Here is a 27,344-nt window from a genome sequence, read left to right as displayed (position 1 = left end):
ACTTGTCCAGCTCATACACTGGGGGAAGCATGCAGCTGTCCCACTGCTGGCCTCCACCAGGGCCACGCTTCCACACAGGAGCTCAGCCTGCCATTCCTTGTTCTCAACAGAACTTTAATCTGTCACGTCACAATCAAGGCTGGGTCACTTTCACAACCTGGTGGATCTTGTCCTAAAGTCCCACATTCAATGTTTTGGCTACAGCAGACTCTCTAAGTATTGGCAATCCCCAAAGCTCTAAGTGAAAGGTTTTCTTTGCCTGAGTGGGCCCCACAGACCTACGCATCTGGTCCAACTCCTCGAGCATAACCACTTCCTCTTCCATAACCATGGCATCTTCTAGCACATCAGTTCCCTGCCACAGGTGAAAGCTCAGAGAGTAACAGAGGAGCAGGTGCATGGAGAAGGCTGTGCCACAGGCCAGGCCCCCAGTTTATACCAAGAACAATCAAGAGTGGTTGGCTGCCAAGACATGATCCATCTAGAATGCTCCTGAGTAAGGACTTGGTGGTCTAGCCTCTAGAAGACCCTTCAGGGACTCCAGCTACAGAGCTGTCTTGACTGCAAAGAGCCACGCTACCCTTTCTAACTCATTTCTAATTCAATTTCTGACTCATTGGAAAAGACCCTGACGCTGCAAAGATTGAAGGCAGGAGAAGGGGATGACAGAGGATGGCATCACTTACTCGATGGACATGAGTTTGAGCAAGCTCTGGGAGTTGGTGATGGACAGGGAAGCCTGGTGTGCTGCAGTCCATGGGGTTGCAAAGAGTCGGACATGACTGAGTGACTGAACTTCACTTAACCTTTCTAAACCAACACATAAGAATAAAGTCCAGGTCATTTTGGCCTAACTAACTCAGGATGGCTCTGAGAAGCCATTCTAGCTCCAGAGTTCCCTGTGAACCAGCAAAGGCTGCCTTTGGACCTGCATCAAAGCTCAATTCTTCCTCTGTCCACTCCTATGTCCCCCTCTCCCTCCCACAGGTATTGATACCAAGGACATTTCCAAATAAACATCCTGCACATTAAAGTCCATCTGCTTCCTGGAGAAGCCAACCTGTGACATAGCTCTGACCCATTGTGCCTCAGGGCATTATTCAGTTCAGTTCAGTTCAGTCACTCAGTCGTGTCCGACTCTTTGTGACTCCATGAATTGCAGCACGCCAGGCCTCCCTGTCCATCACCAACTCCCGGAGTCTACCCAAGCCCATGCCCATTGAGTCAGTGATGCCATCCAACCATCTCATCCTCTATCGTCCCCTTCTCCTCCTGCCCTCAATCCTTCCCAGCATTAGGGTCTTTTCAAATGAGTCAGCTCTTCGCATCAGGTGGCCAAAGTATTGGAGTTTCAGCTTCAACATCAGTCCTTCCAATGAACACCCAGGGCTGGTCTCCTTTAGGATGGACTGGCTGGATCTCCTTGAAGTCCAAGGGACTCTCAAGAGTCTTCTCCAACACCACAGTTCAAAAGCATCAATTCTTTGGTGCTCAGCTTTCTTTATAGTCCAACTCTTACATCCATACATGACTACTGGAAAAACCATAGCCTTGACATTATTAGATATTAACATTTATGTACACTTGTATGGCTCAGGAGATACTACACTTTTCATGGCTCGTTCTGCTGTCTGAACTATGCAATATTATGGTCAACCCATTCACAGTACATCTTTTCACATAGATTACAGACTCACTGGTAACATTCCCAGGCTATCTAGTATCTTCTTTAATGAAATGATAACAAGCTTAGGAGTATCAGAGTGCTTCAGACTCTGCAGTTTAGTTAAATTCTCACTAAAGGTTAAATCGGTCAGGTGCCATTTTATATCTATGTTCTTCCTTTTATTTCTAAACTGGCTGAAAAAGAACGGCCCCTTCCAAATGTCTCCTGAAGACTGAACAGTTTTCAGGCTTAGTCCTCTGGGATGGTAAGAGACCTTAATAGTAAAGTTTTCACCATAAATGAGTTAACAACTGGAAGAGTCTACTTACTGCTGAAGCACAGGCCCTTTCTGATGCTACATGCCTATTCTGTAGCTGTTCTAACTCTTACCTTTAAGGATAGAATCACTGATCTTAGCTTTGGAACTTGACAGCTCAGGGCCCAGCCCCCTGACTTCAGGACTTAAGAGATCACCATTTTACAAACAATAGTAACAGCCACCATGTAAGCTGTTACTGTGGGGTAGGTATTGTGATAACTGTCTCATATGTACTGACATAAGCACTACTCTTGCCTCCATTTTTGAGATGGGGAAACTTGAAAGGTTGACTCAGTTACATGAAGTGACCCAGTTAGTCAATCATAGAGCTAAGGATTTGAGTTCAGCTTCCTGTGATTCCAGACCTTCTGTTTCACATGCTCTCTCTAAAGAACCTGAGGCCCACTGCTCAATAACTATCCCAGAAGACAGAGTAGGTAAAAGATGAAATGGGGGAGGGGTGGCTAAAGTGAAAGTAGATTTTTGGCTTTTCCACACAGTGACTCTCCTTCCAATGTAGGTGGTGATCCTTTTTCAGGTCCTTAAATCAATTTAATGGGTAATGGACTATATTCAAAAGAAAGAAAGAAGGTGGGGAGAAAGAAAGGAATAGAAAGCAAAGAAAAGAAAGATCATACATCACTGCATGTAGTTAGAATAATATTTTTTCATGAAACGTTTGTTCTATTGTATATGTGCATGCTGGGTTGCTATGGAAAAATGTCTTTCTTACTGTAGGCTGCAGTACCAAAAGGTAATTAAATTTCATTCAAACTCAACAGTCATCGGGAAAATAAAAATTAAAGCAATAAGATACCACATATTTTCAGAGGCAAAAATGTAAAAATAACGTGAATGCCTAGTGATAGAGAAATGGATGAATAAATTATTCCATACTCATACTACAGTATTAAAGAATGGCTTAGGTCTACACATATTAAACTAGAGAAATGTCCCGTGGTTTACAATTAAGAAAAACACACAGCAGATAAAATGCACGTGGTACAATTATATTTCTGTGCATTAAAATGATGAAACACCAATGCATAGGCAAACATTTGGGTGATGGATTGGGTGGAATAGAAAAGGAGAGAAGGAGAAAGTGAGGAGAAAAACAACAAAGGTAGTTGCTGGCTAGCAAAAATAAGTATGTGTATCACTCAGGATCACAAAAGAAATAGAGGATATATGCAGACTGTGTAAATTGAGAAGAGCTTAATAAAATGACTATTGACAATGTTGTGGGAAGTGTTCAGGAAAACGAACAAGGGATCCTCCAGACCCTCAAGGAGCCATTACCACCACTTGAGGGCCAAGGGGCACATGAGGGTAGTTGCAGCTACATGGAGAGAAACTCCAGACAGGTGTTGTGGACCTTGGAGGAGGAAGCAGTCAGGGAGGGAGATGACTTTTTTCTCCTCCCACCCTCCATTCTCCTGCTGGTGCATCCCAATGGCTCCCCCAACTGGAGGCCAGAGGGCTAGGGGACCCACTGATGAAGCTCACAAAGATCAGCTGCCTAGGACTCAGAGCAGGGTAGACAGGGCTAGAGCAAAGTCCCAGTGGGACAAATGGATGCTATCCAACACAGAATACTGTAACATTAAATGAAAAGGTAGAACATAAACTCTATCCATCATTATTCCTTTTACATGTAAAAATTACATATTTGTGTGGCTAAGAAATTAAAAGAGACTTCCCTGGTGGCTCAGATGATAAAGAATCTGCCTGCAATGCAGGAGATGTGGGTTCGATCCCTGGGTGGAAGATCCCCTGGAGGAGGAAATGGCAACCCACTCCAGTTTTCTTGTCTGGAAAATTCCAGGGACAGAGGAGCCTGGCAGGCTATAGTCCATGAGGTCGCAAAGAATCAGACACAACTGAGCGGTTAACACTTAAAAGGTTACCAAATGACAGTATTAACTTGTTTTTGTGACAGTAACTGTAGTGAATTAAATCCAGTATCTTCAATAATAATTATATTTAAATGATATTTTCCTTTTTCATTCTTTGTGGTAAAACAGATGTGGCTGTTCTTCTAACTTCCTCATCTCTAAAATGGGAATGATAAAAGTATCTACCCTCAGAAAGTTTCTCTGAGGATTAAATGAGCAAATAGATTTTGAGGTCTTAGAAGAGAGCTTGACACACAGTAAATGTTTTAAGTGTGTGCTGTTGCTATGGAGTCTGAAAAGGAGTATGTCAAGGCTGTATATTGTCACCCTGCTTATTTAACTTATATGCAGAGTACATCATGAGAAACGCTGGTCTGGAAGAAACACAGGCTGGAATCAAGATTGCCGGGAGAAATATCAATAACCTCAGATATGGGGATGACATCACCCTTATGGCAGAAAGTGAAGAAGAACTAAAGAGCCTCTTGATGAAGGTGAAGGAGGAGAGTGAAAAAGTTGGCTTAAAGCTCAACGTTCAGAAAACTAAGATCATGGCATCTGGTCCCATCACTCCATGGGAAATAGATGGGGAAACAGTGGAAACAGTGTCAGACTTTACTTTTTTGGGCTCCAGAATCACTGCTGATGGTGACTGCAGCCATGAAATTAAAAGACGCTTACTCCTTGGAAGGAAGGTTATGGCCAACCTAGATAGCATGTTTAAAAGCAGAGACATTACTTTGCCAACAAAAGTCCGTCTAGTCAAGACTATGGTTTTTCCAGTGGTCATGTATGGATGTGAGAGTTGGACAGTGAAGAAAGCTGAGCGCCGCAGAATTGATGCTTTTGAACTGTGGTGTTGGAGAAGACTCTTGAGAGTTTCTTGGACTGCAAGGAGATCCAATCAATCCATCCTAAAAGAGGTCAATCCTGGGTGTTCATTGGAAGGTCTGATGTTGAAGCTGAAACTCCAATACTTTGGCCACCTCATGCGAAGGGTTGACTCATTGGAAAAGACCCTAATGCTGGGTAGGATTGGGGGCGGGAGGAGAAGGGGACGACAGAGGATGAGATGGTTGGATGGCATCACCGACTCGATGAACATGGGTTTGGGTAGACTCCGGGAGTTGGTGATGGACAGAGAGGCCTGGCGTGCTGCAATTCACGGGGTCGCAGAGAGTCGGACACGACTGAGCGACTGAACTGTTGCTATGGAGACGATGGATCATCAAAGAGCCTCTTAAGGGGTCTTTTTGTCTCCTTGTCCTCTCTCCAATCTACCCACTGCCCAACCAGAGCAAGGGCCCTTTAAAGGGCATACCTAATCATGTCACTCTCTTCCTGGACATGTGTTCCTGGTCTCCAGACTTTGCAGGATGATATGCAAACCTCACCCATGAGGTTATCTCCAGCCTCATCCCTCTCCTCTCCTCCCTCTTTGTGCCTTCATCCCAGCCACACCAATTCTTCCCTGTTCTGACCAAGAGCTATGCTGCCCCTTGCCCCGGAGCCTCTGCTGGGAAGGCCACTGGGCATACTATGCCACTCTTCCTATCTAACTCTTACTATTCATCATCAAAATTTCCAGTGTCACCTCCTCTAAGACTTCCTGTCCCCCTGACCCTCCTTAAGGTAGCAAAAATGGCTGTCTCTAGACTCCAGGGCAGAGCACCAAACCTGCTGAGAGTGGATACTTAAACGTGATTTGTCTGAAAATTAAATTCATAAACTAATGAGTTAAGTAACTATCCCTGAAGTCACTGAGCTAAGGAAGCAGCAGGGCCAGAATTCAAGCCCAGCTCTGTTTAACTCCAAAGGCCACCAGTGTTTCCCCATCATCTGGAAGTTCTAAGGCTGCCTGACACTCCAGAAGAGCTGCATGCCTGAGGGAACTCCCCAAGGGCACTAGACCAGTTCAGGCCAGAATGAGCTGGTCAGCAGAGACCGGGAGGAATAAATGCCTCCTTTCTGAGAGTATAGACCACATGACATTTGCTTTATCAAGGGACTTTCCCAAGAAAATCAATTTCTGGAGCATGTTAAAACATAAACAAACCGCCACCCACCCACCCACTCCTTAAAGACAATTGGTCCAAAGAGATCTTAGAGAATTCAGACAATTCCACAATGTTGAGAGCATCATCTGATCACAAGAACTTTGTTTTCCCTAACCAAGCATTTTTCTACTGAATTTCTATTTTGAATTTGGCCCCACTAGGAAATATGCATCTCCATACAATATTGCTTCACCCAAGGCAAACCTGTGTGCACCGCCTCAGACACACTGGGGATTCTTGACATATGCAGCATTTGAGGTTTGCTCTTGTGGCTTATGATGATATTACCAGAATCCCCTGATAATAGTGTTTATATCTATTTATAACTGTAATCTATTATCCTATTTTCCATATAATGGGGTGCGACTTAGGTTAAAAAACATTCAGTTGCATAAGAAAAATCACACTCTTACACAGCAGATGTTCGCTCAGCATGGAAAGTGAATTAGCCTTTAACACAAATACTCAGAAATACACAGTGCTCTTTCCAAAAGCACTGATGTTAATATTCTACATTGAAAAATAATTTTAAGATAAAGAATGTTAAAAATGCAAGGGAGGTAGCTATGGCTGGTTTTTAAAACAGGTATTATTGTTAATTTTACCTCTTTAATGTACGATACTGCTTCCAATGCAGGCATTGGATTCACTCTCCAGTTCAGGGCACAGAAAAATGACTCATAATTTATTTGTTTTTCACTGTCTTCAAACCTAAAAATATAATTATATGATTTGAGTCAATCTGTAGAATTCAGGACCAAAATGCCAGCTTAAATCCACCATGAAAACATAAAATTAGAAGTGCTTCAATACTGATATTTTTCTTATTTCTTATTACTTTATATTCTGTTTCTAAGCCTCCAGGCTGTATGTAAACTCTTTGAGAGCAGAGACCTCACACATCTAATTCACCAAAGTATCCCCAGGACCTATGACCAATCTAGACAGCATATTAAAAAGCAGAGACATTCTTTGCCAACAAAGGTCCATCAAGTCAAAGCTATGGTTTTTCCAGTAGTCATGTATGGATGTAAGAGTTGGAACATAAGGAAGGCTGAGAGCTGAAAAACTGATGCTTTCAAATTGTGGTATTGGAGAAGACTCTTGAGAGTCCCCTGTACTGAAAGGAGATAAAACCAGTCAATCCTAAAGGAAATCAACCCTGAAATATTCATTGGAAGGGCTGATGCACAAGCTCCAGTACTTTGACCACCTGATGCGAAGGGTTGACTCATGGGAAAAGACCCTGATCCTGGGAAAGACTGAAGGGAGGAGAAGGGGGCGATAGAGGATGAGATGGTTGGATGGCATCACCAACTCAATGGACATAGGTTTGAGCAAATTCCGGGAGATGGTGAAGGACAGGAAAGCCTGGTGTGCTGCAGTCCATGGGGTTGCAAAGAGTCGGACATGACTGAGCGACTGAACAACAATAGATCCATATATGTTATCATGGAAATATGTTAATAATATATTGTTGAGTGGAAAAGAGGTTATAAAATAGAATGCAGAGTTATGATCTCACTTTAGGTTTATATTTGTACAAAACAGCATTTAAAAAGTCCAGTAACAATACACAGAAGTATTAAGAATAGCTATCTTTGGCAGAGAGATTATAATTGTTGCTTTTTCTTTAGACTTTTTTGTATAATTTGAATTCTTTTAAATTTATAATCAGAAAAATTTAAGTCCATTTTCATTTTGAAAACAAAAAAAACCACAAATGATTAACCTGCATCATAAAGCTATAGGTCAAAAATAACTAATCTAGTTGACTACTATTTCCTAATTATAGACATTGTCATAAGTTTATTCTTAACCATAATAGAGTTTTGGCCATTAGACCTCAAATTTTCAAGGCAATTGCTATAATATCCCAAACACAAAGTACTTCTTATTGTAATACCTCAATGCTATCTATTCTGAATTTGACCACGTTCTGCCAATTTCTAAGGCTAAATATATACTGGTTATGTAACATGATTTTTGGAAGGAAAAAAAAAACAAAGGTGGTCACGAAGGCATTGTTCCAAGCACCCTGCTCCAGGTTCCTGCCCTTCTCTCAGCACCTCTAACTCAACGTGCTCCCCCCCCACTCCGGCCCCCAACCAGCAAGTGAGGCGTGCAAGTTACTATTGCAAGGAAGAACAGAGGATAATTAATTATAAGAAAACTCAGTGATAACAGAAGCAGGAAAAAAAATAACTCATAATCAGTCAAAAGGCTTTTTTTTCCCAGGCATTAAGAAAAGAATAGCTCACATTTATAAACTAATAAAAATTAGCAGCAATAAGTGAAATGTTACATGATGAAGTTACATAGACTCATCAGCCTAAACAAAGTAGAATAAACAGAGAGATCAGAAGAGGGGAAAGGGAATTCAGTCATTTTTTTGTATACATTTTCTTTGGCCAAGGCTTCTGGGAGACAGCTCCAACATGCTGCCCCCTACCACTGTTTATCCTGTGAATTCTGGCTCACTCGTCATTTGAACTCCTTGAAAGGACATGATCTGTTGATGGAATAGTTTGTAGACAAAATGCAGGACCATTATGTCTTTTATTTGTCTGTTTTGGGGGAGATGAACTAAAACTCAATCAATGAAAGATGTTTTGTAAGAAGCTTTCCTTTAGCATGGTACCTTGAAGAAAAGTATTCCCTAAAACTCTGAATAGGAGCTGAGATCAGAGAATGAGATCATGGAGGGCCTTTGACTTTCATACTATGGACAGCTAAGAGCCATTGGAGTACATTGTGGAGAACAGTTATGAGATCTGTGTTATATTTTCTGAAGATCACTCTAGTTGATACATTGCAGGTACCATGTAGGGGCAAGGCCACAGTGGCAAGGGTGCTTAGCAGTCTTCTGCAGTAATCTGGGCAAGAGGTAATGGCAGCTTTGATGACAGTGGTGGCATTGGAGAGCAGTGAGGAACAGTAAAGCCTGAATATATTTTGAGCATAGGATTCCTGAAAGATTTTATAGTGTATAGGGGAGGTGAGGAGGAAAATGAATAGAAATGGATTCAGGACAACTCCCAGGGTTTTGCTTGAGCAACTGGAGTTTGGTTTTGGATGTGTTACATTTTGATGGGAAGTGAGCAGTTGGGTATATGAGTCTGAAGTTCAGGGAATAGGTTTGAGTTAGAGATAGAAATGTAGAAGTCATTAGCATACAGATTGTATTTAAAGCCACCAGCCTGGAAGATTTAATGAGATCACCAATGAAAGAAGTTTCTCTGTCTGTTCCTACAATACAGAGTCTAATTGTTGCTAAACTCCCATCACATCATGACAGGAGGCACGTATTGAATCCTAGAGGTTTCAGAAGTATAATATCCCAGTGATTTGGAAACCAGTCAAAAGACTATGAAACAGGTTTAGAATCACATCTGACTTCACCCCTCATATACAGTCCACTAACCAGTTCTGTAGGCTCTAACACCTAAGCATATCACAAGTCTATGTTTCTCCATCTTTTCTATTCTAATAAGCCACCATCATCTCTGACCTGGGTTACAGGAATAGCTTTTATATCGTGGTCTTGCTGCTTCTACTCTTACCTGACTGCAGACCATCCTCCACCAGAATGGTCTTTCTAAACCAAAGATTGGATCAGTTACTTCCTCCCTGAGAACTCTCCAGTGACTTTCCAATCCACTTAGAACACAAGCTGAACTCCTTACCAGGGTTTATAAAACCACATATAATCTGGTCCCCCACTGACTTCTCTGATCTCATCTGAAATCTCTCTCCCTCTTCACCATCTTCCAGGTCCACTTGCTTTCTTCATGCTCTCTGAGCATACCAAGACTGTTTCCAGCAATGCAAGGCGTTTGCACGTTCTGGGCCCTTTGTCTGGAAAGTCTCCATTCAAATGTTACTTCCTCAGAAAGGCCTTCCTGCTTCCACTTATTTAACTGAGTCCCCATGCCTAAGTAAGTCTATATTTGCTCCATATGATGGCACTAGATGGTACAGGAAAACTTCTGGAAGTCACCACTGAAGTCCTATTATCAGACTTCCTTACCAATCTGTCTGATATTTGCTTACGATCACCTGTCAACCCTGGGCCCCTAGCACATTTCCCTGCCCAACTCATGATAATGTCTGACTCAACACAATCTAACCATTCACCCATCTCAAAAGATATTTGGGAAGCTATTTTTGACTCAAATAATATTTGGGAAGGATCAAATGGTGTTAACCAAAGAGTACAAACACAGCTTAGTAATGATGTCTGAAACCTTTTTGAGGAAAAATGTTTGAAAGATTTAATCTTTCCAAAGTCCCAAAGCCAGGCCTCAGGAAAGAGCTGAGCTAACGTGATAAAATGGGCTTCCCTGATAGCTCAGTTGGTAAAGAATCTCCCTGCAATGCAGGAAACCCCAGTTTGATTCCTCAGTCAGGAAGATCCGCTGGAAAGGGGATAGGCTATCCACTCCAGTATTCTTGGGCTTTCCTGGTGGCTCAGCTGGTAAAGAATTTCCCTGCAATGCAGGAAACCCCAGTTTGATTCCTCAGTCAGGAAGATCCGCTGGAAAGGGGATAGGCTATCCACTCCAGTATTCTTGGGCTTTCCTGGTGGCTCAGCTGGTAAAGAATTTCCCTGCAATGCAGGAAACCCCAGTTTGATTCCTCAGTCAGGAAGATCCGCTGGAAAGGGGATAGGCTATCCACTCCAGTATTCTTGGGCTTCCCTGGTGGCTCAGCTGGTAAAGAATCCACCTGCAATGTGGGAGACCCTGGGTTTGATCCCTAGGTCGGGAAGGATCCCCTGGAGAAGGAAACGGTGACCCAATCCAGTATTCTGGCCTGGAGAATTCCATGGACTATATAGTCCATGGGGTTGCAAAGAGTCAGACACAACTGAGCAACTTTTCCTTCACTTCACTTCAATGTGATAAAACAGCTCAGCTGGTAAAGAATTTGCCTGTAATGCAGGTGACCCCACTTTTATTCCTGGGTCAGGAAGATCCCCTGGAGAAGGGATAGGCTACCTACTCTAGTATTCTTGGGCTTTCCTGGCAGCCCAGATGGTAAAGAATCCGCCTGCAATGTGGGAAACCTGGACTCCATCTCTGGGTTGGGAATATCCACTGGAGGAGGGCATGGCAACCCACTTCAGTATTCTTGCCTGGAGAATCCTCATGGACAGAGGGGCCTGGTGGGCTATAGTCAGACACAATTGAGTGACTAAGCACAATGTGGTAAAATACTCCAAGTTTCTCTTTTCAGTTTTGTCTGTGATGATTTCATTGGAGGTGAGAATCCCCCCAAAAGGAGCAAGAGAGAAAAAGAACAAAGAATCTTTCAATGAAAAGAGATAAAATTATGCAATGCTTCCTGGGAGAATCCTTTGCTCTTGGGAAGTGGGTAGGATGGCAGTAAATCACAATGAGTCACTCACAAATAATTATCTCCTTTTCCCACCAAAATCTCACCCAGTGACAATAGAGAAATAAAAGTAGGTAGTATCCTGCAATGACAAAGATAGCTGGTGGAAAAAAGGCAACAGTGGATAAGAAATTTTCAAAATCTTTTGCAAGATGGAAATCAGACTGGGATAACTGACTTGGCACAGCTGAGGAAGGGAAGCTGAACTCCAAATGTCCGTGGCAGAGACAGGGAGGACACTTAAGAGATTAGGCAATGTGGCCCACAAAACTGCTGAGAGGCTGAGCAATTGTAGACTCCAGGTTGCAATAAAGGCAGGGATAAGGTGCTGTGCTTAGTTGCTCAGTCGTGTCCAACTCCTTGCAACCCCATGGACTGCAGCCCGCCAGGCTCCTCTATCCATGGGGATTCTCCAGGCAAGAATACTGGAGTGGGTTGCCATGTCCTCCTCCAGGGGATCTTTCCAATCCAGGGATCAAACCCAGGTCTCCCGCATTGCAGGTAGATTCTTCACTGACTGAGCCACCAGGGAAGCCCAGGGATAAGGTGGTGGTGGTTTAGTCATTAAGTTGTGTCTGACTCTTGTGACCCCATGGAATGTAGCCTGCCAGTCTCCTCTGCCATTTCCTTCTCCAGGGGATCTTCCTGACCCAGGAATCAAACCCAGGTCTCCTGTATTGCAGGCAGACTCTTTACTGATTGAGCTATGAGGGAAGCCCCAGGGATAAGATGGGGTACTGAAAACAAGGGCTGTTTGAAAGCCTGAAAACAGCAAGAGCAGCTGGACCTCAAGAATCTGTCCTTGTACACTGGACTCTTCACTGTAGGGGATTGGGGTTTTGTTCTTCAGAGAAATTAAACTAAAGAAGCTCTAGTCTTGGATAGATGAAGCACAATGGAGGTTGGATAAGAACACTACCCACTGAACTTGGGTCTCTCAGACCCCTTCCTTCCCCTTTCCTGTTTTCAGAACATCAGTGGCTGTGCTTAATTTCTCTGCCTTTTCCCTAACCCACTTCCCTCCTAACCCTGCAGGAGAAAATAGGATTCTTCTCTCGATGCTCTGAGTGGCCCTGAGAGATCTCCAGATTGTGGCTTCTGGGGATTCCCTAATGAAAGTGCAGGCTAGGAGATGACACACTCAGTGAAACCCACTAATCAAGAAGACCCACCCCCAAAAGCTTCCAACATTAAGGGCAGAAGTCAAAGCAGCAACAGGGGAAAAAAGCTATCAGGGGACAAAGAAAATTCAGGTAGCAGAGGGAAAGATGTGACATAAGAGGATATATTACACCCATGAAAAAAGAACAGAAGACTACAAAAAAGGAACCAAAAGTGTGCTCTTGGAATAAAAAATATGATAGTAGTAAAAAGATGCAGTAGAAAGGGTGGAATGTAAAGCTGAGGAAACCCCTTGGTAAGGACATCCTAATGACAAAGAAAAACTTAATCCAGATTCAAGAGAGCCAAAATCTTAATGATAGGAGTTCTCACAAGACAAACATGAAAAAAGATGGGAGGAAATAATTTAAAAATTAATGGAAAATTTCTCCGAGACAAAGGACAGAGTCTCCAGACTAGAAGGGCCCATAAACTGTTAAGCACAATCTATATATAGGTGCGCGCGCACACGCACACACACACACAGAGACACACACTCGACAAAGCCCTATCGTGAATTTCCAGAACATCAGGAATAAAGACATGATTCTAAGAGCATCCAGAAAGAACACCAGTAATGGGAATCAATATTATACTAAATTCTCAAGCATCATAACAGGAAATTAGTACTAGTATCTAAAAATGAGAAATCCAGAAATAGCAGAATGTACATGCTATTTTAAGTTCTGTAGAAACAACTAGAAAGACCGAAAGGCTGTTTCTTGAGAATGGGTCTGGGAGGTGGAGAGAGATGTGGCTGGAAACTGCTCTTGTCAGAGTAAGTTTTTTTAGAATGATTTATTTTCTTTACTATAAGCATGTATCCATTTGGCATAAATGAAAATGTAAGAAGTGTGAAAAGCAGATGAGACAGTGCAGAGTGCTTTACCAGGTGATCAATTCATGCATCAGACTTAGAAAGGCAGGAGCACCCTCGTTTGGAGCACACTGATAAGGGAATCATCTCCGGTCTTTCTCCCAGCTCCAAAACTCAGCACAGAGCTTCCTCGCCTGGACCGCTGAGAGCATGAGATTTTTCATGCCTCCATTTGCTACTATACCCTATATCTACTATATGCTACTGTCAGATGAGGTTGTCAGAAAGACAAGAACAGGATACAAAGGAGCCCTCCAGGTTGGAGGAGAAGGAGATGAGGAGGAGCAGTTTAGAGATGGAGACAGGCTCAACTCTTAGGAGAGAGAGGACAAGTAGGTCAATTTCCCCTGAATATTATCTACCCAGGGTCCTCCCTGTCTCCTGACCACTGCAGGTCATCATTCACCAAATCCTATGCATCCTTTCAAAATATTTTGGGAAAGGCTATGAGTCATATAGAAGATGGATCTCGCTTACTTCAGGGTCACGCTGTGCTTCTGATAAAAAAATGTGAGCATCCTCTTTCTCTACCTGATTCCACTACTTCTCTCCTTGCCAAACAATATTTGACTCTTGCTAAGACTCTGATTCACAGTCAAAGGATGAAGATTTGCCACTCTGGAGGAAATTCCTTTGAAAAGGCTATGAGGGCAATTCCAAAGAAGAGCTTTGTATGGCGATATTGTTGGAATGAGTGCACAGCCTTCCAGGGTGACTGCCCTAAAGGGCAATGCTAATTTTGGCTTTTAAGTGTGCCTAAGCTTGTTAAAAAGTCAGCCTGCTTACTTTAAAGTCCTAGCTCACAGTGCTGAAGTGTTTTCCTAAAGCCTCCATAAATTCTTCTTTCCCTTTGATACTCAGGCAAGCCACCATTTCCTTCCCTACACAAACTAAAGGACATGTTTGTGGAAGAACAGGGAGGGAAAGCCGTTTCTCTGGTTCCCTTCTCAATCATAATGACCTCCAAGTAGGCTTCCTGATGCCTTGCTAGGTGGGAGTTCTCAGAAGCGAGTCTAATGTGTCATTTGACGGGTGCTCTTGTTCCCTCCTCTGAAAAATGATGAATGGCTTGCAAACCGCAGCAGTCATCCATCTCCTTGCCGTGGGGAATAATACTGATATGCTTTATTTCCCCCATCTGTGGAGGTAATAGGCGCAGCAGCAGCTGTATTCTGCAACAGAGCAACTTAGGTTCCCCTCTGCCGCAAAGACCATCTCATAACTTAGGGGAGCGGGCTGGCAGCATGACCAGGGCTGAAAAGGAGCGAGGGTAGTGAAGACACGTTTGACTCACTTGCTTGGGTTTGGTTTCAGTTCATTACCCAACAAGCCCCAGGGTGCACACTGAAACACCTGGTAGGAGTCTTAAAGACCAGACACTTGAGGGGGAAAAAAGTGGAGCTCCGGGCCGCTGTTGCCAGTTGGTCACAACTTAGGAGCTGGCAAGGTGGCACTGCCCAGGGTGCCGATGAGTTAAGTTCTGTGATCTCAAATCACCAGGCTTCTAAATTCCAATTGTGATCCTAGCACAGATCTACTTAGGGACCAAATTGCCTTATATTTGAAAAAGTAGAAATCATCTGTGTCAGGGTTGGGGGTGAGAGAGAAGAGAGGGAGAAGAGATGAACAGGGAGAGAAAGGGGTTTCCCTCTCAAAACTTCCCAGGGCACCAAACACTTTGCAACGTGAGCAAGCACATGGTTCACCCCCTGACCCTCAGCTTCCTGGCCAGGTACTGTTGGTGAAATTACTTGAGCCCCAACCATGCCTCTGCGAGGGGAACAGGGGGAGAGGCTGGGTAGAGCATAATAAGATGATTTGAAAGCCCTGGTAACTTTTTCCATTTTAACTAATATTTCTGGATGAGGCACCAGCTCTCCTGGGAGGCCAGTCCTAAGGCATTCTGTGGAACCCACAGCCAACTGTAAAAGACTAGCTTGGGGCAGAGCTGATGGGGAAAGAGTGTGACTTCCAAGTCCAACTTCAGAAGGCCACAGTCAGGGGAGGAGGGTGCCTCTTCACTCCCCAAGCCCACCAGGAACAGAGAATGGAATGACCTCAGAATTCTCCCCACTTCTTATGGTTTGAGAACCAGAATTTCTTGCTTATTAGTTCTGAGGAAACCTTAAGACCCAAATGAAGGCTCAGTGGGGTTTAGTCCATTTACAGGGATCACTTGGGCAGAAGACAGTAGGGCCAGACTTCAGAGGCAGCTCTGATAGGTATAAAGCCCACGTGTTTCTCCCCCCAGCCCAGTGTAATAGCATGGGACACATCTCTGGGACTGCAGGGTTGAATTAGATATCGTCCCTACCCCTTGGGCCTGAGATAGAAACAAAGGTTGAGGGTATCTTAGGGGGTTGTTATTCTAATTCCATCTGGGGCTGAAGTACATTTATTCAGTGAGACAGCCTCCTCAAGAAAAGAGGTATCATGCCTACCATCAACAAAAATGTACCTTTTAATGCGCTCAAGGATTTACAAAATATTCCAGGGTCCCAAAATATTCCAGGGTCCTAGGCACTGTTTCAATACAGAGTGTCACTCCTATTATGGGTAATAGCTATCACTACATCAAACATTTACATCTGATGCTCTGTGCATTAGTGAAATGACTGTTTGGTAAGGAAGGTGACCTCATAAACGGCTGTGTATGTGTTAGTCACTCAGGTACATCAGACTCTTTGCAACTCCATGGACTGTAGCCCACCAGGCTCTTCTGTCCATGGGATTCTCCCCGCAAGAATACTGGAGTGGGTAGCCATTCCCTTCTCCAGGGGATCTTCCTGACCCAGGGATTGAACACAGGTCTCCTGCATTGCAGGCGGACTCTTGACCGTCATACCAGTTTTCACAGCACAAACTGACGGGGGCTGGGGTAACCAGATGTGAAAAGATTCTGAAGTCCTGATTCCAGCATGAGTTGTGCTAATAAGGAAGAGACCTAACTGAATCAGAAGAAAAATGGAAATGGAGTAGAAGGGAAATCTTAATACCCAAATGCAGGTCAGGAGAAATATACAAGTAACAATCCCCGGGTGAAAGAAATCATCTGAATCTTTAGCCATATAGTTTTTCATCTCCTGATCTGAATTCACATAGCGGCGGGGCTCTATACCTGCTCACCAGCTGCCCAGCTCCATCCCAAGGCAGGTAAAACTGCCCTAGGCAGAGTGTGTGCTGAACCAAGTCAACAAACTCTGGGCCTGTCTCCCACGGGAGACTGTAGACGTCAGAGGGGCTCTGGTTTAGCATGCCACAGGAGGGCTGTGCAGAAAGAGAGTCTGGTCAAGGCTCTGGAAAGCCCTGTGGAGTCTGTGGGGAACAATAAGAATGCAGAATATAAATGTAAGCTGCAGGCTGATGGGCCCGTTAGGAATTAGGGCCGTCTTTGAAAGGAATCTGCGGAGATGATGCAAAACATCAAGCATGTGACCCAAATCGTGGCAGGGCATATTGGAGGGAGAGGGGAATGGGAATGAGACATTTTCTAATCTGATTAGTCTGAAGTTTCCCCTGAGTGTGGAGAAGGGTCAATGCACAATTAGAGGCAAAGTTAGACTGAACATGGTCTGCTTAGTGGCTCAGAGGGATGACCTCCTTGGAGCTAAGCTGGGGCTCGGAGGCGGATGTGATCTGAGACTGAGCCAGCTTCACGGCAAGTTGGGGAATCGTCTTTCTGCCTTTCATGTCAAATTGTCAAGGCAAAGACAAAACAGTCTGTTGAGAGGATGAGAGGATGATGACTTGGTGGCCTCAGTGCTGGATAAGAAACATCTAGGTCCCCCAGAGGCCAGGCTCCCACATTACTGGACTTTCCAGGACAACTCATCCCGAGGCCATCAAGAGATAATCTAATAAACATCCGCAGCTTCCTGACTAGAAGACAGCTTAATGTGTGAAAGGCATTCAGATCCAACTGTTTAAAAACAAGGCTTACTCTATGTAGAAGGACACAGGTCTCTTCCAGTTCATTTCTAAGTCAGAGTGTGTGGTCTATGGTGTCTGATGAACACTTCTCTCCTAGTCTCCAATCAGGACTTAGTACCAGGTGCTATGGCACTGGGGAACTTATGTATGTTATCTCAATTCACCCCAAGAGCCACAAGGAAGCAGGTATTGTTATCTCATTCTAGAGGTACGGAATCTGAGGTTCAGGCAGGTAAAAAAACTTACACAAGATTACACAGCTAGCAAGTAGATTCAAAGAATATAGGAGACAAGGTAAGGGGTAAAACTGTCAAGCTGTGACAACCCGCTGCTTATTTTTAGGCAGTAAATCAAACAGGTTAGAAGTAGGTCTCGGTATCTGAGTAGATCAGATGTCTACTCATAAATCTTCATTACAAGGTAAGAGACAAAGAAAAGAAAAAGAAACATAAATAGTGCTGTGAGAATCCTTAGCAGGAGATAATCACACCAGTCAACCAAATCCAAGAGGGCTTCATGGATACAGTGCTATGCAAAACAGGTCTCAAATGAAGAACAAGCTTTCAGCAGGTGAGGAAAACTCAAAGCTAGTTCCTACTGAAGAAACAGCAGGAGAAAAGGCCAAAAAGTGGGAAGGTAGGAGGTATACAAGCGAAAAGCTAAATGGGCCATTTGGCTGGACTACTGGGAATGGGAAGAGGAGCTTTGAGAATGTGGTAACTGTGGAGAAATCAGACTCCTAAGCCTGCCTACTTCATCTCAGGTCCTTTACACTGGGATGGCCTATTTATCCTTCATACTGCTGCTAGAAAATAAAAGCAAATAGAGCTGAAAGTCTAGAAGACAACTCCAGGTTATCCAATGCACACACACACAGCCACCTGGATTGGCCTCTTCTTGATTCTGCTCCTGATACTAGGAGCAGAAGGACCCTAGCTCTCCCATGTGGAATTTAGTTTTTGTCTGCTTCTTCTTTTTCTGTTTCAGATGACGACTGCCTACTCCAGCCCCTGCTTGAGAATAATGCTCTAATGACAACCCTATGCCCCACAATGGAGAAGGCGGAAGAGGAGCTCAAAGCTGAGGAAGTTGGTCATTCCTTAGAGAACAAACAAATGGCTTGTGAGGAGAAGAGTGACACTAGGATATTCTTGCTCTTAGAAGGTACTTAGATGCTAGATGTAAAGATGGATTTAAAAATTTAGAGGCTGGTGGAAGAAAGGCCAATGTGGGTGCCCTGCAACAGTCAAGAAGAAAAGTAGGTCAGAACAAGAGTGGAGGTAGTGGGAATAGAGGGGAGAGAGAAGATGCAAGCAGTAGAAGTAGGAGGCAGAACAGGCAGGACATTCTAATCTACTGGCTATTTGTAGATAATAATTCAAAACGGTTAGAAGCAGAAGATGTGCATTTTAAAGGTTCAGAGGGTTAAGTCACAGTTCTTCTTCTAGACTGTGTGACTTTGGGCAAAATCTTATCTCTCTAGACCTCAGCATCCTCATGTAAGATAGGAGGATAATAGCTCTGACCTCACCAAGCTGTTCTCACAAAGTCAATGAGGTAATGTACTCAAAGCAATGATAACAATGCCTAGAACACAGCCCCAAATGTCAGCATTATCAAGATAAGTCAGTCAGAGGAGGGGCTGGCGTCATGCCATGGGAAGCATAAAAGATGACCAGAGTCTGGATGGCTAGGAGGGTGGTGCCAGGCAGTCAAAAAGTCAGGTTCGGTACAAGAAGAGAAGTGTTTTAGAAAGCAGTTCACTGTGCTTTCCTTTGGCAACATCCTAACCTCTGTACTTGACATCTAGCACTCTTGCTCTGTGCTAATAACATGAGGTCCTCTAATTGCATGTCTTTAGCTGTTAGAAACTACTGCTCTGAAAAACCTGTCCTAAATTTTAGATCTAAGACTCTCACAATCAAAGAGGTGGTTCATTTTCATTTGTCCCATGAATCTGTGTGCACTTAAGTGCATCTTCATGTTAAAAAGATCAAACGATAATTCATCAGAGGCTCTCTGACATTCACAATCATGACTAACTTTTCCTTCTGTAACAATTAAATGGAGATGTATCATCAGTGAAACAATACTGAGTTAAAGGGTAAATCAAAGGGCAGTTAAAGGCAGATGTAAAACCAGGAACTGTCTCCAAAACAAAAATATGCAGGACATGGTCCATGAGGGTGGAGATCTCACCTACCTGGACAGTAAGGATCCTAGAAGATCTTTATTCAAAGGTAATCTGAAGGACTTGCACAGCCTTTTGATGTCTTTGCTGGGTAACACTTTTTTCCTGCATCAAAACACAGTCAGTGAGCTTTTCTATACTTCACGCCTCTTGAGTAATAATTACATGCTATAGGAAAGAAAACATAGATGTGTCCTAAAAGCGTGCATATGGAAATAAATATGAAAGCTGGTACTGGAATCGCGATAAGGAAAAACAGTCATATTGCATTTCACTAGCTTGTTTCCATTTCAGAAGTCACTAGATTCTGCCCTTACAAAGGCCGTTCCATCAAGATTCAGATTCTTGGTTGGTGATAGTATAGCCTGTAAAGGCTGCAGCCACGAGTGTTGCTCTAAGTAATCGATCTGCATTCTTGACCACTAGTCAAAAATGGTTCTGATATTTGAAAACATCTCTTAATTTGACAGGCATCTAGAGCCTCCATCACAAGTATTATATGACCAGAGGGTGTTTTTCTAGTCTTTTCCTTGGACCCAAATCCTATAACCTAGAAGCCCCAATTGGGACCTTAACATTCACCTAATTTTTTTTCTCCAGAGCAGCCCAACAGTCATTTTCCCCAGCCTGCTGGGGCACAGAAATGCTCGTCTAATGTTCTCACCCCACCAGTGTTCTTCCAGGCATCAGGCAAAATTAGAACTAACAGGAAAGAAAGTAGGCTTCTTTCTTAGCAATAGCTATAAAATAAGAGAATCTTTATGTCTAGAATTGGAACTTGTTGGATCAGGAAGAACCTCAGAATTGTCTCATCAACTAGCCCCTTTTTTCCCAACAGGTATTCCTTTAATGAAAGAGGGTCACACTTCTCACCCTGGAGAGGGGTACCACCAGGCTGGAAGACAAGGCCAGGTAACACATCTTCCAGGAGGCTCAGAGAAGCTTAAAGATTCAAGGAAGAATACTGTTTTTATAACAACTCAACAAGGGTGTATTACGGATTAGGAAAAATAAATGTTCCCTAGTAAGATAAACTGGGGGCATCCCCGGTAGCACTAGTGGTAAAGAACTCGTCTGTGAATGCAGGAGATGTAGGTTGGATCCCTGAGTTGGGAAGATCCCCTGCAGAAGGAAATGGCAACCCAACTCCAGTATTCTTGCCTGGAGACTCCCACAGACAGAGGAGCCTGGCAGGCTACAGTCCATGGGGGTGGCAAAGAGCTGGACATGACTTAGTGACTACAACAACAACAAATTAAGAAAAACCATGGGCCCTTCAAAGATATTCAGTGTACAGACTTTAGGTATGGGGATAAAGGAAGTAGTCATGGGGTAAAGAGATGATAGTGGTCTGAAGTAACAAAACCAGTGGCTAGAGTTAGACCTAAGATTTTCTAATTCCAGATGAATATGCTCCCCCACCACTATATCAGATCTGTGGGCAAGATGAACACCAAAATATACTAAGATGCAAAATATACTAAGATGGGGCTCCAGTTGTTTGTAACAATGACTGAATAAAGTCCAAAGGCAAACATGATAAATGTATTATAAATACATTATTCGGAGCTTCATTATTTTTGAGAAGAAATAATTTCAAAGAGATTTTATAGAAAGTTTACTTGTAAATCCCCTGTCCGGTATATTATAAAACTCATATTTATAAATCCCACTTATTAATAAAATAGTGTAAAGAGATGCCATCTCAGAATTAAATCTTCTAACACTGATTTACTGTTTCAATTGAAAGCTTCTAGAAACCAATTAGAAAAGGCAAAGGGGAATCCTATTCTTTGGAAGACACAGAACTTCCCCTATTCCATCAACAAGCAAAGCTCACCATCAATCACTATGAAATATGTGTCCCCAGATAATCTCCAAAAATGATTTAAGGTGGCTTTTCTACCTAGTGGAGTATGAGGAGACATGCCAATTTTCTTTTTGCCCTTTTTGATAAAATACAAATTCCTTCACTACTCAGCTTCACAGAAACATAAATGATTTCCTAGAATCAATAAAATAAAAGCTTACTTTTCCCGATCTTGGTATACACACATAGCAATGAGTCTTTCAAACTTCTCAAAAGCATTTTTCTTGAGTTGTTCCTGGGCCTGTGCAACTAGGACATTCATAGGTGGATACGGGTCCTCAGGCACCCGGTAATGACGTGCAATGGTTATAACTTCTTGCTCTGTGAGTTTCCCGACAGTTAGATTCATCATTATTTCTCTGTTAAAAAAATGGGAAAATACTCAAGAAATTATATCTAAGATTATTTTACCTTTCTATTAAAAACACACCTAAATTCTGTTTTACAAAACTTTACCAATGGCCTAGAGACAGGTTATTATTTCTTTTTAATTTAACTTCTCTACTATGAGCAACCAGGAAGGTACTTGTGCTAGAATGGAAAACCATAAGCACAGCAGCTTATAAATAAAATGGCACTTTGCCCAGAGTCAAATTTCTATCAGATAATAGCCTATAACCAGGAAGTAAATTCTTAAAGTCCTTGAATGGTCAAAAATCCTGGGACTAAATACATGAGCTCATTCAATGCCTATTAATCTTACTTTACACAAAACAGTAACAGACTTGGGGTTCTGATTTCCCAGGGTATGAAACTTATAAATCAGTAAGTTAGAAAGATGTTTTGGAGATGGGCAAAGTGATAAAGCATATTTCTGTGGTAAAAAGTAAAAACTGACACATCCTACCCATGAATGGAGAAAGAAATGGCAACCCACTCCAGTATTCTTGCCTGGGAAATCCCATGGACAGAGGAGCCTAGCGGGCTACAGTCCAGGGAGTCACAAGAGTCAGACACGACTGAGTAACTAAACCATCACCATCACCTCCTACCCATGAGAGAAAAAAGTAAAAACAGCTGTATAAAGGTACAGTTGTCCGAGTCTTTAGAAGGCAAATGGCAATGATATCATTTGGCAGAGCAGTTCAGTTCAGTTGCTCAGTCGACTATTTGCTACCCCATGGATTGCAGCACACCAAGCCTCCCTGTCCATCACCAACTCCCAGAGTTTACTCAAACTCATGTTCATTGAGTCGGTGATGCCATCCAACTATCTTATCCTCTTTTGTCCCCTTCTCCTCCCACCTTCAATCTTTCCCAGCATCAGGGTCTTTTCAAATGAGTCAGTTCTTCACATCAAGTGGCCAAAGTATTGGAGTTTCAGCCTCAACATCAGTCCTTCCAATGAGAATTCAGGACTGATTTCCTTTAGGATGGACTGGTTGGATCTCCTTGCAGTCCAAGGGACTCTCAAGAGTCTTCTCCAACACCACACTTCAAAAGCATCAATTCTTCGGTGCTCAGCTTTCTTTATAGTCCAACTTTCACATTCATACATGACTACTGAAAAAACCATAGCTTTGACTCGACGAACTTTTGTTGGCAGAGTAATGTCTCTGCTTTTTAATATGCTGTCTAGGTTGGTCATAACTTTTCTTCCAAGGAGCAAATGTCTTTTAATTTCATGACTGCAGTCACCATCTGCAGGGATTTTGGAGCCCAAAAAAATAGTCTGTCACTGTTTCCACAGTTTCCCCATCTATTTCCCATGAAGTGATGGGATTAGATGCCATGATCTTAGTTTTCTGAATGTTGAGCTTTAAGCCAACTTTTTCATTCTCCTCTTTCACTTTCATCAAGAGCCTCTTTAGTTCTTCTTCGCTTTCTGCCATAAGGGTGGTGTCATCTGCATATCTGAGGTTATTGATATTTCTCTCAGAAATCTTGATTCCAGCTTGTGCTTCATCCAGCCCAGCATTTCTCATGATGTACTCTGCATGTAAGTTAAATAAGCAGGGTGACAACATACAGCCTTGACATACTCCTTTCCTGATTTGGAACCAGTCTGTTGTTCCGTGTCCAGTTCTAACTGTGGCTTCCTGACCTGCATACAGATTTCTCAAGAGGCAGGGTCAGGGGGTCTGGTATTCCCATCTCTTTTAAGAATTTCCCACAGTTTGTGGTGATCCACACAGTGAAAGGCGTTGGCATAGTCAACAAAACAGAAATAGATGTTTTGGCAGAGCAAAAACAAAACAAATGACAACATATTGACATGAGACCTCAGAGCCTAACAAATTGGCTGACATATTTTCAATACATTCTCTATAGGAAAGCCATAAACCATGCACCAAGCATTAGAAAGAATTTCATTGAAATGGTTAAAATGCAAACTGTTATGGCACTTAACCAAATAAACTTCCACCATCTAGAAAATCCACTTACTGGAAATATTGGCTTGGCCAAAAAGTTCATTTGGGTTTTCAGTAACATCTTCTTGGAAAACCTGAAAAAACTTTTTGGCCAACCCAATAATTCAGTTCCCAAGAAGGCCAAATAAATGATGGAATACAAGACTTTATTTATTCTGCTATAGACTGGTCTTCTGTAATAATGGCTTTTAGTTCTTTTATATATTTCTTGTCATTTTCATTATCATTTAACAAATCTACAGGTTCTTCTGCTCAGGAATTTCCTAAGATAGGCTGTAGGAAATTCCATAGCTATGATGTTAACCTACCTAAAGGAACTATATTTCACCTACATCCACTTATTAGGATCTCTGGGTTTTTTTTTATTTTGCTTTGCTTGTGTCTTTTTAATGGGAAATGAAGACCAAATTCAACCAAGAGGAACCCACAATTGTAGCAAGTCAGTTTGGGTTAGATCATCAATCAGTAACATTGGCCAGGGGCTCAGCAATCAGGAATAACATTATAGATGTTTTGGCATGTATCCTTCCAGTCATTTTTCTGTCAATATAAGTGTACTGGTATCCTTAGTTTCATTGGGATCATACAACATTTATCAACATAGCATGGACATCTTTCATACCCATAAATGCCAATCAACAGCCTACTTTCCACAGTTGCAAGGTGTTCCATTTTGTTCATGTGTCACAACTGGTCATTCCATGACCAGTGTTGTAAATGAGTGAGGGGCTTTCCTTGGAGTGGTTCCACCTCAGTATCTCTTAACAATAGAATGGGAAAGACTAGAGATATCTTCAAGAAAATTGGAGAAAGCAAGGGAACATTTCATGCAAAGATAGGCATAAAAAGGGATAGAAATTATAAGGACCTAACAGAAGCAGAAATGGCAACCCACTCCAGGACTCTTGTCTGGAAAATTCCATGGAGAGAGGAGCCTTGTAGGCTACAGTCCATAGGGTCGCAAAGAGTCAAACACGACTGAGTGACTTCACTTCACTTAACAGAAGCAGAAGAAATTAAGAACAGATGGCAAGAATACATGGAAGAACTGTACAAAAAAGGTCTTAATGACCTGGATAACCATGATGGCATGGTAACTCACCTAGAGCCAGACATCCTGGAGCGTGAAGTCAAGTGGGCCTTAGGAAGCATCACTATGGACAAAGCCAGTGGAGGTTATGGAATTGCAGCTGAGCTATTTCAAATCCTAAAAGATGATGTTGTTAAAGTGTTGCACTCAATATGGCAGGAAATTTGGAAAACTCAGCAGTGGCCACAGGACTGGAAAAGGTCGGTTTTTATTCTAATCCCAAAGAATGGCAATGCCAAAGAATGTTAAAACTATCATACAATTGCCCTCACTTCACATGCTAGTAAGGCTATGCTCAAATTCCTTCAAGCTAGGCTTTAGCAGTATGTGAACTAAGAACTTCCAGATGTACAAGCTGGGTTTAGAAAAGACAGACGAATCAGAGATCAAATTGCCAAATTTGCTGGATCACAGAGAAAGCAACGGAATTCTAGAAAAACATCTACTTCTGCTTCATTGACTATGTTAAAGTCTTTGACTGTGTCGATCACAACAAACTGTGGAAAATTCTTAAAGAGATGGGAATACCAGACTGCCTTACCTACCTCCTGAGAAATCTGTATGCAGGTCAATAAGCAACAGTTAGAACTGGACATGGAACAACGGACTGGTTCCAAACAGGGAAAGGAGTATGTCAAGGCTGTATACTGTCACCCTGCTTATTTAACTTATACGCAGAGTACATCATGCGAAATGCCTGGCTGGATGACTCACAAACTGGAATCAAGATCTCTGGGAGAAATATCAACAGCCTCACATATGCAGATGATACCACCCTTATGGCAGAAAGCAAAGAGGAACTAAAAAGCCCCTTGATGAGGGTGAAAGACAACAGTGAAAACGCTGGCTTAAAACTCAACATTCAAAAAACTAAGATCATGCCATCCAGTCCCACCACTTCATGGTAAATAGAAGGGGAAAAAAAGGAAGCAGTGACAGATTTTATTTTCTTGGGCTCCAAAATCACTGCAGACGATGACTGCAGCCATGAAATTAAAAGATGCATGCTCCTTGGAAGGAAAGCTATGACCAACCTAGACAGCATATTAAAAAGCAGATACATCTCTTTGCCAACACAGGTCCATATAGTCAAAGCTATGGTTTTTTCAGTAGTCATGTACAGATGTGAGAGTTGGACCATAAAGAAGGCTGAGTGCTGAAGAACTGATGCTTTCGAATTGTGATATTGGAGAAGACTCTTGAGAGTCCCTTGGACTGCAAGATCAAGCCAGTCAATCCTAAGGGAAATCAACCCTGAATATTCATTGGAGGGACTGATGCTGAAGCTGAAGTTCCAACAGTCTGGCCACCCGATGCAAAGAGCTGACTCATTTGAAAAGATCCTGATGCTGGGGAAGATTGAGGGCAGGGACAGAAGGGGTTAACAGGGGATGAGATGGCTGGATGGCATCACGGACTCAATGCAGATGAAGCGTGAGTAAACTCAGGGAGATAGTGAAGGAAAGGCACGTACAGGACTGTAACCAGGTGTGCTACAGTCCATGGGGTCACAGAGTCAGACACAACTTAGCTACTGAGCAATAACAAATACCTATACATAAAATGTCTCCTTTTTGAATTTTTATAATAATCAAATATTACTTTCATTGTAAAAAAAAAAACTGTTTGAAATCTTTTTCCTTTCGTGGGTAGAAAATGACATGAAGAAGTGGCATGCTCCCAAGAATGAGGGAACAGAGCATGTGCAGCAATAACTAGAAACTTCCCACGCACCTTTAACTAAAACTACTCTAGCCTGACCAGGTCATAAAAGTTTATTTTCCTTTTCATTGGATAAACTGAAATTATCCTGGCCTCACTGCAGTGAAACTTTATATTTGCTGGGTTTCTGTCTCCCTGGATTATAAACAGCTTGGTACTCCATTGCTTTTCTTGTCTCCATGTGAGGATTCCAAACAAGCTGCCCCCGACTTAAAACTGCTTTCAGTCATGCAGGACACCAGGGGCCCCTGAGTAGCTGCCCCAGTGGCCACTGCACCCACATGAGCCAGGTCCTGCCATAAGGGATCCCAACCAGGCAATGCAAGCCTTGTCATGCTAAGTTTTTGCCCCGTTTATCACATGTCCCTCTTTAGAACCCACCCCACCCTGTCAAACGTTAATGGGCTTCAGCAAGAATGAGGAATCTTTTCAAAACTTACACATTCCATTTCTTTTTACTATGGTGAAATAGATATAACACAAAATTTACCATTTGTGGCATTTACTGCATTCATAATGTCATGCAACCACCATGTCTATTTGTTTCAAAATATTTTCATCACCACAAAGAAGCTATCATTCCAGTTTCTTCCTCCTCTCAGCCCCAGTCTCTCTCTGCCTGATCATCACTAATCTGCTTTCTTTCTCTGCAGACTACCAATCTGGATATTTCATATAAATGGAATCATGCAGTATGGTTTCTTGTATCTGCTTTTGCTCATTTATCATAGTGTTTTCATGTTCATACATGTTGCAGCAGGTATCAGTACTTCACTCCTTTTTATGGCTGAATACTA

General features: G+C 42.7%; 1 protein-coding gene across 1 annotated transcript in view; it reads right to left on the bottom strand.

The window, feature by feature from the left end:
- EFHC2 (EF-hand domain containing 2) overlaps positions 1-27,344 on the bottom strand; it is a 224,704-nt gene that overhangs the window by 15,932 nt on the left and 181,428 nt on the right. The window contains exons 12-14 of the mRNA XM_081567282.1: positions 21,525-21,722; positions 19,506-19,598; positions 6,543-6,648 (exon numbers count right to left, since the gene is read on the bottom strand). Coding sequence (XP_081423408.1) covers positions 6,543-6,648; positions 19,506-19,598; positions 21,525-21,722 — 397 coding nt within the window. The remainder of the gene's footprint in view (positions 1-6,542; positions 6,649-19,505; positions 19,599-21,524; positions 21,723-27,344) is intronic.

This window comes from Giraffa tippelskirchi, chromosome X, assembly GCF_054371585.1.
Source record: "Giraffa tippelskirchi isolate mGirTip1 chromosome X, T2T-mGirTip1v1.2.pri, whole genome shotgun sequence".
NCBI lineage: Eukaryota > Metazoa > Chordata > Mammalia > Artiodactyla > Giraffidae > Giraffa > Giraffa tippelskirchi.
Note: the sequence above shows the minus strand (reverse complement) of the source record. Positions and strands in the feature narration are given on the sequence as shown.